Source organism: Hemiscyllium ocellatum, chromosome 22, assembly GCF_020745735.1.
Source record: "Hemiscyllium ocellatum isolate sHemOce1 chromosome 22, sHemOce1.pat.X.cur, whole genome shotgun sequence".
Classification (NCBI taxonomy): Eukaryota; Metazoa; Chordata; class Chondrichthyes; order Orectolobiformes; family Hemiscylliidae; genus Hemiscyllium; species Hemiscyllium ocellatum.
In genome coordinates this window covers 22,905,301-22,918,538 of record NC_083422.1, presented here as the reverse complement: position 1 = coordinate 22,918,538, position 13,238 = coordinate 22,905,301, and the positions used below count along the sequence as shown (strand labels likewise).

Below are 13,238 nucleotides of genomic sequence, written 5' to 3'. Positions count from 1 at the left end.
CATGCTGTCTCTCTTTTCAATTCATTGCCTTCAGCTCCTCTATTAATCGTCCCAGCTGAAAATGTGTTGCTGGAAAAGCGCAGCAGGTCAGGCAGCATCCAAGGAACAGGAGATTCGACGTTTCGGGCATAAGCCCTTCTTCAGGAATGAGGAAAGTGTGTCCAGCAGGCTAAGATAAAAGGTAGGGAGGAGGGACTTGGGGGAGGGGCGATGGAGATGCGATAGGTGGAAGGAGGTCAAGGTGAGGGTGATAGGCCGGAGTGGGGTGGGGGCGGAGAGGTCAGGAAGAAGATTGCAGGTTAGTTCTTCCCAGTCCACCTCTCAGCAACTCCCTTTTAGATAGAAATGTGTGTGAAAGAAAAATCAAAAGGGGCCAGGTTCATTGCCAATTTTTAAAATCTGGGCTTTTATGGCAACAAAATTGTAGAACATAAAATATAGAACAGTAAAGCACAATACAGGCCCTTCAGCCCTTGGGTTCAAATTTCACACCAACTGATATTACCATGAAGGGCTCGCCTTCTTAACCTCTCCTCTCACCTGCAGTATGGTGGCCCTCAGAGTAAACCACCACCAGCCACCTCTCTCTAATATGAGAACAGCCCGATGGTCTGTTAAGACTATAGCAACTTTACCTTTATTCCCTTCACACACCTGCTTTTTGGAAGATTTTTCTATCTTATAAATGTTAGGTGATTTTTCTGTGAACTGAACAACTTCAATTGATAAACCTATTATTTCATATTTTACCTGATGCATCTTTGTGTAGGCGATTGTATAGCAACTGTAATGAAAAATCTCTTGATACTGAGGCGATTGTATCCTCCTGCAAAACACTCAAAACCTCCAAAGGCAGTTCCAACAATAGTTTGTCAGCCAAGATGATTATAAATTCCCCTAACTCTTGAGAATGGCCTGCAACAAAAATGATAAAGTAAAACTAAGTTAGCTGCATAATGATTGTTTTAAAAAATTCAATATTTGTAAAGCTGAGGCCATCACTTTTTCTATTTTTCTCACTTTTGGTTCGGAACTGAGAGTCAGTGCTGAGAATTTAACTTTGAGCGGCAGCTTGTTTTAACAAAAGAGAACAAAAGACTGATACTTGGTCATAAAAACAAAAACAGAAATTGGTGGAAAAACTCAGCAAGTCTGGCAGCATCTGTGGAGAGAAAGCGAAGTAAATGTTTCAGGTCCACTGACTCTTCTGAAGAACAGTTCCCAAAATATTAACTTTGCTTTCTCTCCACAGATGTTGCTAGACCTCTTGTGTTTCTTCAACAATTTCCATTTTTCTCTGTGATTTCCAGCATCCACAGCTCTTTGGTTTATTTGTTGATGTTGGGTACTGGCCCGAAAAAATAATGCAGATTATTTACTGCTCTAAGAACACTGGTGTTGGAGATAGACCACCGGATACTGTTACGCTCAGGAACTGGCAGCTGTTTGGAAGTTGAAGTGGAGAATCAAGGGAGTACTGGTGCTGGCTAGCCAACCATAGATCGATAGATTGATCGATCGATAGATAGATAGAAAGAAAGAAAAAACAAATACTGACTGGCATTTTGGACAGGAAGCAACCTTTGCTTTCGAAGCTGCTGTAGTGGGAAGCTGTTTCTTTTGCTCTCTCTAGTTATATTCCTGTTGTTGACTTGTTCAAAGTTCTAAGAAATCTGCGAGAGCTGTTTGCATTGTCTGGGTGACTTTGGGATTCAAACAAGATATACAGCTCTATCTGCATACAATACAACCCATCTTTAAAGGACTCCAGGAAAGTCTGATATTCATAATTAATGGCCAAACATTAATAGGGACTGTCATAGTGTTAAGGGCTTGGATGGGGGGGAATATGTTAAAATGTGGACAAGAAAATTTTATCATTCAATATGTGGATGTACCAACCAGGGAAGGAGCAAAACTTGACCTTGTCTTGGGAAATAAGGCAGGGCAAGTGACTGTGACATCAATGGGGGAGCACTTTGGGCCAAGTCATTATAATTCTATCAGTTTTAAAACAGTTATGGAAAAGAGTAAACTGACCTAAAAGTTGAAGTTCTAAAATGGGTTAAGGTCAATTTTGACAATATAGACAGGATCTTTCAAAAGTTGATTGGGAGAGGCTATTCAGAGATAAGGGGACAGTAGGGAAGAGGGAGATCTTCAGAAATGATATAATGAGTGCTCAGAGACAGTATGTTCCTATTAATGTGAAGGGCAAGGCTGATGGGTATAGAGAATGCTGGATGGTTAAAGAAATTGATGCTCTGGTCAAGATAAAGAAGGATGGATGTATCAAGTATAGACAGCTGGGATCGAGAGAATCCGTAGAAGAGTACAAGGGCAGTAGGAGTTGTTGTGGTTCTGTTCGCGGAGCTAGGAATTTGTGTTGCAGAAGTTTCGTCCCCTGTCTAGGTGACATCCTCAGAGCTTGGAAGCCTCCTGTGAAGCGCTTCTGTGATCTTTCCTCTGGCTGTTCTCGGTTCAGGGAATTCCTAAAGGCATGGCACTCATCCACAGATTCAATCAATAGGCACATCGACCTGGACCCAACATACCGACCACTGCAACGGACAGCTGGAACTGACAACCGGAAGCGACAGATTCAAACCACTACAAATACCGGAGGAAAGATCACAGAAGCGCACCACAGGAGGCTCCCAAGCACTGAGGATGTCACCTAGACAGGGGATGCAACATCTGCAACACAAATTCCCAGCTCGGCGAACAGAACCACAACAACGAGCACCTGAGCTACAAATCTTCTCACAAACTTTGAGCAGTAGGAGTGTAAAAAGGGACTTGAGATAGCTTAGGCAAATAGAGTTAAGGAGAATCCAAAGAGATTCTAGAAATACATAAAGGGCACACTGATGTTAGAAAAACCAAATAATGGTGGAGCTATAAATCAACATAATCCAAGATTAATCTCTTTAAAGCTTGTCCATGAAATCCTTTCCTAGATAACTGTCACATACCTGGAGTTGACTTTTCACCCACTGATTTTTCATCTTTCTTTTTGGATTTTGATTTCGCTGAATCCGAGGGTGCTACTGGGGAAGACGGTTGACTAAAAAGATGCAAGATAAAAAGGTATTCATCTCCCATACATCTTAGAAATATAACTGATATTTATTGGTTTTAGAGCAGTTTTATTAAGCTATTTATTTGACCATTTGTTGCTCAGTCATCATTTTGCCCTGGATTTCACACAAACCATACTATAATTGTGGATGTCTTCGCAACACAGAGCATTTGAGATATTAAGAGTGCACTCAGATTATCCACATTGTGGTTTCATTGTGGTTATAGATTTAAAAAAAAACTGGAACAATTTCTTCCCTGAATGAACTTTGAGTGACTACTTGTTTTCGGGTTTTCTGCTAGATATTGCTAGGTGAATGGAATTTAATGCTGACCCCCCACGTCGGGTATCGCGGTGGTAATGTGTTTAATCAAACTAGAGGATGGGGTTGGGGACCTAGCCTTTTGGTCAGCTATAAGCAAAACTCCTGTCTTATTTATAACAAAACGCAGATTGACAGGATCAGAGAAAAGAGAGAATGAAAGACACAGATAGAGAAAGAAGAAAAGAAGAGCTGCTTTGAGGCAGAGCCGGGAACAAATATTAATATTTCATGTCAATTCTGCTACCTGTAGTGTTCTTGCTTCAGAACTGTTTTGCTAGAGGTGGGATAAACAAGTTAGTGGCTATCAGCCTGGCAATCAGGGTATCCAGTTAGTGTAATTAGATGGCTATTAAGCAACATACACTAACACTATAATGTCTTACCACAGCACTGGGCCTGGTGCAAGGCCTCATAGCCTTTCTACATGCTGCTTAATTGACATCTAATTGACCCCATTGAACTGTCTGAAGAAGTCATGCCAGACTCAAAATATTAACTGTTTTTTCTCATTCGTAGATTCTGTGAGACTTGCTGAGTTTCTCCAGCATTTTCTGTGATGGTTTCAGATTTTCAGGATCCACAGTATGTTGCTTTTATCTAATTGACTTAACTCGATATCCCAAATGCCAGACTCATAGCTATTAACATCTTTGTCCCTCCATTGGCAAGTTTTTGGAGGCAGGGACATCACAAGGAGCTGACCTGACATAAACTTTTCACATTTGTTCCTGGCTGTGCCTCCAAACAGCTGTCATAGAGCCGGGAAGATTTTGCTGTGAGTATCATGTGGCCACATTGAAATTCATCAATTGAAAAACTGGTGAAACACTTTGGTTTAATATATAACAAAGTCTAGGCCTGTCATAGAAATCAATTCTCCTTTCATCCCAATAAAATATTTTACACTTGAAATTCCGTAGCCTCGTAGGTTGTCAGACATGCTAGAAATTAAGCCATGGTCTGTGCTTGTTGTATCCTTTGCTGTCAATTTGTGAGGGGTTTCATTTAGGGGTAGACCAACCACCAATGTCACAAGATCACGTAACAGAGGTCAATGGCAGGAGGAAGAACCTCCCAACCCAGCTGAAAATATTCATTTCGCCACCCTGGGAAGAGTGACAGCAGCTACATTGGCCACCAGCAAATACAGTTGCATGATGGCTTAAGCTCCAGCAAATCTCGAGATGTTGCAAGTCTTTATATTTCGAATCCGTTGAGCCTTATGGACGTGTTTTTGGGTTGGAAAGATTTTTGTGGAGGGGGAGACACAAAACAAAGCAGATAGCAATGATACATTTTGTTTCCTTCCTACACCAGGCTGCCTAAGACTAGCTGCTGGTGGCATGGATACCTATACAGATTAGGAAATTCAGAAAGCTACTCCTCAGTCAAAGTTTGCTAGAAGGCACACTCCAGCAGCTATACTTGCTAATCTTATAGACATTTAAGTTAGGGACTCTCAGGTGTTTTTGTTTCCCTCACCAAACAGAAATTCAAAGGCTCACCAAAACAAGTCAGATTTTTTTATGGCTGTTATGAGGAATGCATTGTGAGTACTTACGGAGAAAATGTAAGGTCAAACTGTGACAGAACGGGATTCAGGTAATCCTCCATAGTTTCAATAATACTGGAGAAATCTGCATCGAGGCTGAGTTCAAATCCTTGAATACTTTTGCCTTTCTTTTAATTTGAACATGAAAAAAATAAATTAAACTCCTAATTTTAATATATTATACACATTTATTACTAATATGATAAACCACTTCGCAATAGACTTAGAGTGACTAATTCTGTTTTATTGTCTGGTGTTCTAGAACTTTCACAGCTTTCTGGGATTGAATTTCATGACTCTTCATTTTCTGTGAAAACTGTAAACCAATAATTGTGTTGAATATTTAGTGATGCTTATTTTCTTGAACGTTGTAAATGATGATTTGTTTTTTGACTCCACCTCAGTTGGGTGGAGTACAAAAAGGTTTATTTTAGAAACTACAGTCTAAAGAAGCTTTTAAGATGGATTAAGTACTTTTTTTTGTTTCTTTTCATTCATTGGATGCAAGTTTGTTGCCAAGACAGGCATTCTTGCACAACCATCATAGAGATGTGGACTTCGCTACCAAGGACAACATTTATTGCCTAATTCTAGTTACTCTTTAGAAGATGGTGGTGAGCTGCCTTCTTGAACAACGACAGCCCATTTGGTATAGGTAGACCCACAATACTGTTAGGGAGGGAGGGAGTTCCAGAATTTTGACCCAGCAACAGCAAAGGAACAGAAAAACATTTCCAAGTCAGGTTGGTGAGTGATTTAGAAGGGAGCTTGAAGGTGGTGATATAGCATGTATCTCTTTCATTTGTCTTACTTGATGGCACTGGTCAAAGGTACTATCTCAGAAGCCTTGGTGAAGTTCTGTAGTACATTTTGTAGATGGTACATACTGCTGCACTGTGTTTCATCAGAAGTAAATGTTTACAGATGTGGTTCCATTCAAGGAGGCTGCTTTGTCCTGGATGGTGTCAAGCTTCCTTGAGTTTGCTGGAACGGTACTCATCCAGGCAAGTTAGAGAGTACACCCTCGCACCTTATGATGGAAGCGTTGTAAATGTGGGCAGACTTTAGGGAATCAGGAGATGAGTTGATTACTGCACAATTCTTAGCTTCTGCACTGGTCTTGTAGCCACAATATCTATACAACTCCAGTTCTGTTTTTGATCTATAGTAATCCCAGGATGTTAATAGTGGGGTGTTCAGTGATAGTAATATCATTGAATGTCAAAGGGCGATTGTCAGAGGCACCTGGTACTTGTGTAATATGAAAGTTAATTGTTACTTGTCGGCAAAGCCTGAATATTGTCAAGGTCTTGCTGCATTTGGACAATGGACTGGTACAATATCTGAGGAGTCACAAATTGTGCTAAACATTGCGCAATCATCAGGGAACATTCCCCACTTCTGACCTTATGATGGAAGCAAGGTTATTGATGAAATAGTTGAAGGTAGTTGAACATTTCCCTGAGGAACCCCTACAGGGGTGTCCTGGAGTTGAGATGACTGACCATTAGGAACCACTACTATCTTCCTTAGTGTTAGGTTTGATTGTGTGAACTGCGCCTATGGACAACTGCAGTTCACATCAAATAAGTATGTTTAGTGAAGGAATCACAATATAGTTCCAAGCCAGCATTATATGTACTTGGAGGGAAACATGTTGGTGATGATGTTCTCATGTACCTGTGGGCCTTATTCTTCAAAGTTATTGAGGTTGTCTGTTTGGAAAGTCATATTTAAGGCTAATCAATGCCTGATCGCTGGTGTGATGCTAATGTTACAGGTCCCTTAACAGTCCAAGTCTGATCGACCTGCTGAGGAACAGGTTACATCTTGCAGATGTACATTTTGCTATCACTGTGTGTTAGTGTGGTGAGACTGAATGTTCAAACTTCTGCATGGGTTCCATGATTCTGAATGGTGCTCAACTTTGACTAGTGATGGGAAACGTTGTTGAGCATCGAGGAGAGAATGAGGCGAGAGTACATGCCTTTGATATCAAAGCAGCATTTGGCAAAATGTAGCATCAAGGAGCTGTAGCAAAAGTGGGGTCAATGGGAATCAAGGGAAAGCTGTCCCTTGGTTAGAATTATCTCCAGTATAGATGAAGATAGTTGTGGTTCTTGGAGGCCAATTATCTCAATCCTGGGGCATCACAGCAGGATGTCCTTAGGGTAGTGTCCTAGGACCAACTAGCTTCATTTGCTTTATCAATGACTATCCTTCCATCATGAGATCAAAATTGAGAATGTTTGTTGATGTTTGAACAATGTTCAGTATCAGTTTTGACTCTGGAGAAATGAAGCATATGTCCATATGCAGCAAAACCAAAACAATATCCAGACTTGTACTGATAGGGGCACGTAACATTTGTGCCACATACTCATTCAGGCATTGACTGTCTCTAACAAGAAAAAAAAACTATCTCCCCCTTCAACAGAATACCATCCCTCATTATCAATTTCCTGGGGTTGCCACTGACCAGGAACTGAACTAGACAAGTCACATAGATACATGAGTGTGTCAGAGATGAAGGAATTCTCAGGCAAGTAACTCACTCACTCTATCCCAGGTGCATGTTCACCATGTACACAGTATAAGTAAAAAATATGATGGAATATTCTTTATTTGCCTGGATGGATGCAGACCTTAACACTCGGAATACTTAAGATGCTTGACACCTTTCAGGAAAAAGCCATCAACTTCAATAGCATCACATTCAACACCTTTGACTTTCACTGCCTTCACCATGTTACCATAGCATCTGCTCCTTAAACAGAACATCCAAACCCACAGCCTCTACCACGCAGAAGGACAAGGACAGTAGATGCAGGAGGATATTAACATTAAATAATATTCCCCTCCCAGCCACACACCATCCTGACCTGGGACCAAACTGTCATTCCTTCACCGTTCCTGGATCAATGTCCTCGAACTTCCTATCAGCATTCTGGTAGCATCTACAACGCATAAACTATCAGTTCAAGAAGGCAGATCATCAACAGCTTCTTAAAGGCAATTTGGGATAGGAATTAAGGGCTGGTCTAGTCAGTGATGGCCATCACCTATGCACAAATAAAAAGCTTGCTAGATTCCCTCTTGTTGGAGATGTTTATTGTCTGAGACACGTTCAAGGACAAAACAAATTCTCGTTTGGAGAATTGTGAGTAAATAAGACATAACCAACATGGATTTCGGACAGGCAAATCCATCTGATTAATCTGAATTAATTATTTCATGAAATTACTGTGGAAGTTGATGAAGAGAGTGCAGTACATTTTTTGTATATGACATTTCAAAAGACGTTTGAAAATGTATACAAAACAGACTTATTGGAGAAATAGAATGACTGATATTAAAGGGACAATGGTACCTTGGGTATGAAATTAGTGATATGATATGGGGCAAAGAGTAGTTGTGAATGTAGTGATCACTAATTATGCTTTAGCTGCTGTATTGTGTAAAAATCAGGGCACCACATCTTAGGCATGACATTAAAGTTAGTAATTTTTGAGAAGATTTGTAGAAGATGGTGGGTGATGTCGTTTCCGTTTTTTTTCAAGGGTAGGTAGGTAGGATCGAAATTGATGTGTTTACTGATGGAGTTCTGGTTTGAATGCTATGCCTCTAAGAATTCTTGTGAATGTCTTTGTTTCACCTGTCCTAGGATGCGTGTGTTGTCAAAAGAACCAGAAATTACATCATCAACCTTAAGAAACCAAGACCTATAAGTAGAGAGGTGGAACATACCATCAGCACTTCACCGGACACTCTTAGTGATGATGTTACCTAGTATGGTGATGAAATGTCAGAAAACAAACCTTCCAGCGCAGCGAGCTAACTTACATACTTATGACGTTAACGTCTTGACGAGCATGTGGAAAGGCTTACTGGGACAATATTAGGAAGATGGAATTTCTGTTATTTGGATAGGTGGGAGAGGCTGAGGTGGTTCTCCTTGTAGCTGAGGAAATCAAGAAGTGATATAATTCAAAACTATGTGGAGTCACTTAATAGAGCAAGTTGGGTTAAGCTATTTCCTCTAGCAACCAGAAATTATAGTTTTAAAATAATTAGCAAATAAATCAGAGTGAACTTGAGAAGCAATTGAAATTGCAGTAGAACCAGGCAATGGACATGTACTTGAATAAGACTAATTTGAAGGTTCTAAGCAAAGCTGGGGGACAAGCAGAGATGCTATAGCTGAATGGTCTCCATTCTATTTTTGGACAGTTGTGCTAATTACTTCAAGATTCATTCAGTTTGCATGAAAACACAGTCAGCAGGCCATATGGATTCAAGTTCCTACAAGTGCAGGGTAAAATAATTCCCTCCCTCAAATATCTTAACAGAAAGGGATACCACTTGGAACATGACCAGATTGTCTGTAACTACATGAAAAAGCTCCTCTTCACCATTGCCAAATTTATTAGAAGATAATTAATCCTGGAAAAATGCAGTACTTGATCTGTACAAAAAAGATGTTCAACTAAATTGTGAATGACAAAGAGTACCCCTTTCACCCATGAAAAATAATCTTCTGAAAATAGCAAAACATCATTTGAGAAGGGCTATACTGAAATATATGTTTCTTTAAGAAATAGTAGAGAGAATAACCTGGTCTGAGGGGACTAAATAGTTGTTTTGTAACATTAAGGGTCACTATATTAGAAGTCTCAGAGCATGTATCCTATAATGGTTTGCTGAGGTCTGCAAACCATAGTCATCCAAAAGGACCTGAAGATGGTTTCTGGTGAGACAGATATGATTCTTTTGCCTAAAATGAAGATTTGTTTTCCAATTTGCAATAACATATTAGACCTGGGACATAAGTATAGGTTATTTATTGTTCTAAAATGACACTGCAAGTTGCTCGCAAAATGTCAAAGTGCAATGTTAGTGTTAAGAAAGATTTGCATACAAATATTTATTAAATAAAATCATGATATCTGTGTTATGCAGTATCATAACATAATATGGTAGATTTGCAACAGAAAAAACATAATACATAAAGCAAATAAACAGTTGCTTCTATAGAAATATTAACATCTGTCTTAGTGACAAAGTGTATAAAATATAATAACTGGCAAACCAAATTAACTCACAACATCTAGATTCATGTTTTTTTCAAAATGTTGAAATCCGTCCTGCCTTTGCATCTTGTAATTACGCTGGTATTCGAGTTTTACAAAGTACTGTGCAAGCTTCTGCTTATAACTGGCGATTCTGGCCAATATGTTTGAAAATAATTCATGATTTACAGAAGTACGAACAATTTTAGCTTGTGTTGGACTTGGATCTGAATCAATGAAATAAACATTAGTTCAGTTAAACTTAACAATATTCAAAGACAAGATAAGCAAAGTTATGCTAAACTATTGGTGACAAAACAAAAACTCAATCAGCATTATACCAAGGTAATTATTTATCCAATAAATTTTAAAGAAAAACTAAATATGATAATCTAGCCCTTTCATTTTATTTTAATTTCAAATCCCGTCTAGATTTTTGCAATAAAACCTTGTAAAGAATAAAAAAAAATACAAACACATTAGAGCAAGAATAGGCCACTTGGACCCTCGAACTTCCTCCCGCATTTGATGAGACTGTGACTGAACCTCAGCTCCACATTCCTGCCTTTCCCAAGAATCTTGCACATTCACTAGATTAACAAGAATCTAACTATCTTTGTTAATAATATTCAAACACTGCATCCACTTCCTTTTGAGGAAGAGTTCCAAAGACTCTCAACTCTCTGAGAGAAACATCTTCTCATTTTTGTTTTAAATGAACAATCTCTTTTTTTTAAAATGGCGACACCCTAGTCTAGGTTGTTCCATAAGATGAAGCATCCTTTCATCAAACCCGTTCAAGATTTTATATGTTTCAATCAAGTCACTTTTTACACTTACAAACTCAGGGGATACAAACCTATCCGATCCAATCTTTCCTCATTACGCAATCCACTATTCCATTAGTCTGTCAAATCTTCTCTGAACAGTTTGCAATACATTTATATCCTGCCTTAAATTAGGAGACCAACACTGTACACAGTACCCCAGATGTGGTCTCATCAGTTCCTTGAATAACTGACACATATTTGCTCTCCCTTTGTATTCAATATCCCTCACAATAAATAATAACATTCTATTGGCTTTTTAAAAAAATTCTTACTGTACTTCTACACAAGCCTTTTTCCATTTATGTACTAAGACTCAGATCCTTCTGCTCTCAGCCTCATGTTTTTGCTCTCAGCTCTGCAATCTTTCGCTATTTAAAATAATATCCTTCTTTTTCATTTTTCTTGCCAAAATAGACAATTTCATATTTTTGCATATCATATTCCATTTGCCAGATCTTTGTACACAATCCCTTTGTCATCTCCTTATGTCCTCTCAATAACTCAACTGCCAATTATCTGTGTTATAACCAAATTTACCAGCCGTACCTTCAATTCCTTCATCCAAATTATTTACATATTAGGTTAAATGTTGAGGCCCCAGCACCAATGCTGGTGGAATATCACTCATTACATCGTGCCAACCAAAAAAATGGTATCTATGTCCACTCCTATTAGGTAGCCAATGTCCTATCAATGCCACTGTGTTACCCTTTACATTATGGATTTTATTTTCTGCAATAATTTTTGATGCATCAATTTATTAATGTGCCAAATGTCTTCTGGAAACCCAAGTGCAGTCCATCCATTGGTTTCTATTTACAATAAGCTACTTCAAAGAACTCCAATAAATTGGTTAAATGTAAGTTCCCTTTGACAAAACCATGTGGTTCTGCCTAATCATCTCAAAATTTTTCAGGTGCCCTCCTTCTTTAACAACAGCTTCTAATCGTTTTTGTAAAACATACGTTAAACTAACTGACCTATAGTTTGTTGCATTATGTCTCTCTCAATTTTTGAATGAAAGAGTTACAGTCACTACCTTCCAATTAATAGATCACCTTCCCAAATTTAGGAAATTTTGCAAAAATTGAATCAAGACATCAAATAGCCCATGAGCCAGTTCTTTTAAGACCTTGAGATAAAGTCCATCAGGACCCCAGGAATGTCCGACTGCAGCTCCAACAAATTTGCTCAGTCCCATTTCCTGGTGATTATAATTTTCTCAAATTCCACCTACCCTCTTATTTCCTGATTTATAGCCATTTCTGGGATGGGTTAGCCAGCTTGCTCTCATACTTTTAATTTTTCCCTCCTTATTGTTCAGTCATCCTTTGCCTCTTTTTATATTCTGTCCAATGTTGTGACTTGCCACCCAATTGTGCAATTCAATGCGTTTTCTTAAAGTTTGCTACAATCTTTAAGTGTCCACATACCATAGTTTATCGGTCCTTCTTTGTGAGGTAAGGAAGAGGTAGACAGATTTTTAATTGGTAATGGACTGAAGGGTTATGGAGAGCAGGCAGGAAGCTGGAGTTAAGGCCGAGATGAGATCAGCCATAATTGCATCAAATGGTGCAGCAGGCTTGAGGAGCGGAATTGCCTAATCCTGCTTACATGTATCCACGCTGTGTATTCTCAAATATTCCTATAGATGTTTGCAACTGCATTTCTATTGACCTATTCTCTAATCAACTGTGAAAGTTCATTTTAGCTATATCTATTTTTATGCCTAATTAATTAGAGTAAGTGGTTAAAAATGCTAGTCTTGGATACTTACTCCTCACCCTCAGCCTGAATGTAAATTTCAATCATATTATAATCGCAGCAATCTAGGGGCAATGTCACTATCAGGTTATTAATTAATCCCATCTCATTGCACAATACCAGGTCTAGTAATAGTCTGCTCTTTGGTTAGCTCCAGAAGCACTGTTCTGAAAATCTTTGAACCTTTCTTCAAGACTACTCTTGCCCATTTGATTTTTTCAGTCTGATTATACATTGAAATCCACACTATATCTTTCTGACAAGAAACATCATCCCTGCATTCAGTCTGTCTACCTTTGTCAAACTTTCACTCATTTCAATGACATTTCCTCTCATTTCGCTCAATTCCAATGTATATCGGCCAGATTGATTTATTTTTCTCTTCTCGTACAGTACTTCTGCAGCAAACATATTCTTTCTTACATAAGGAGACCAAAACTTCACAAAACATGCCACATGTGGTCTCACCGAGGCAACGCACAACTGCAGTAAGACATTCTTAGTCTTGTGCTCAATACTTTTTGCAACTAAGGCCAATATGTAATTTGCCTCCCTAACGGCTTTCTGCATCTGCATGCTTGGTTTCAGTAACTACTGTACAGGGACATGTTTGTTT

General features: G+C 38.9%; 1 protein-coding gene across 1 annotated transcript in view; it reads right to left on the bottom strand.

The window, feature by feature from the left end:
* The window catches only part of LOC132826138 (cilia- and flagella-associated protein 46), a 214,053-nt gene that overhangs the window by 31,347 nt on the left and 169,468 nt on the right, over positions 1-13,238 (bottom strand). The window contains exons 44-47 of the mRNA XM_060841785.1: positions 10,062-10,255; positions 4,969-5,087; positions 2,976-3,067; positions 751-915 (exon numbers count right to left, since the gene is read on the bottom strand). Of these exons, the coding sequence (XP_060697768.1) occupies positions 751-915; positions 2,976-3,067; positions 4,969-5,087; positions 10,062-10,255 (570 nt within the window). The remainder of the gene's footprint in view (positions 1-750; positions 916-2,975; positions 3,068-4,968; positions 5,088-10,061; positions 10,256-13,238) is intronic.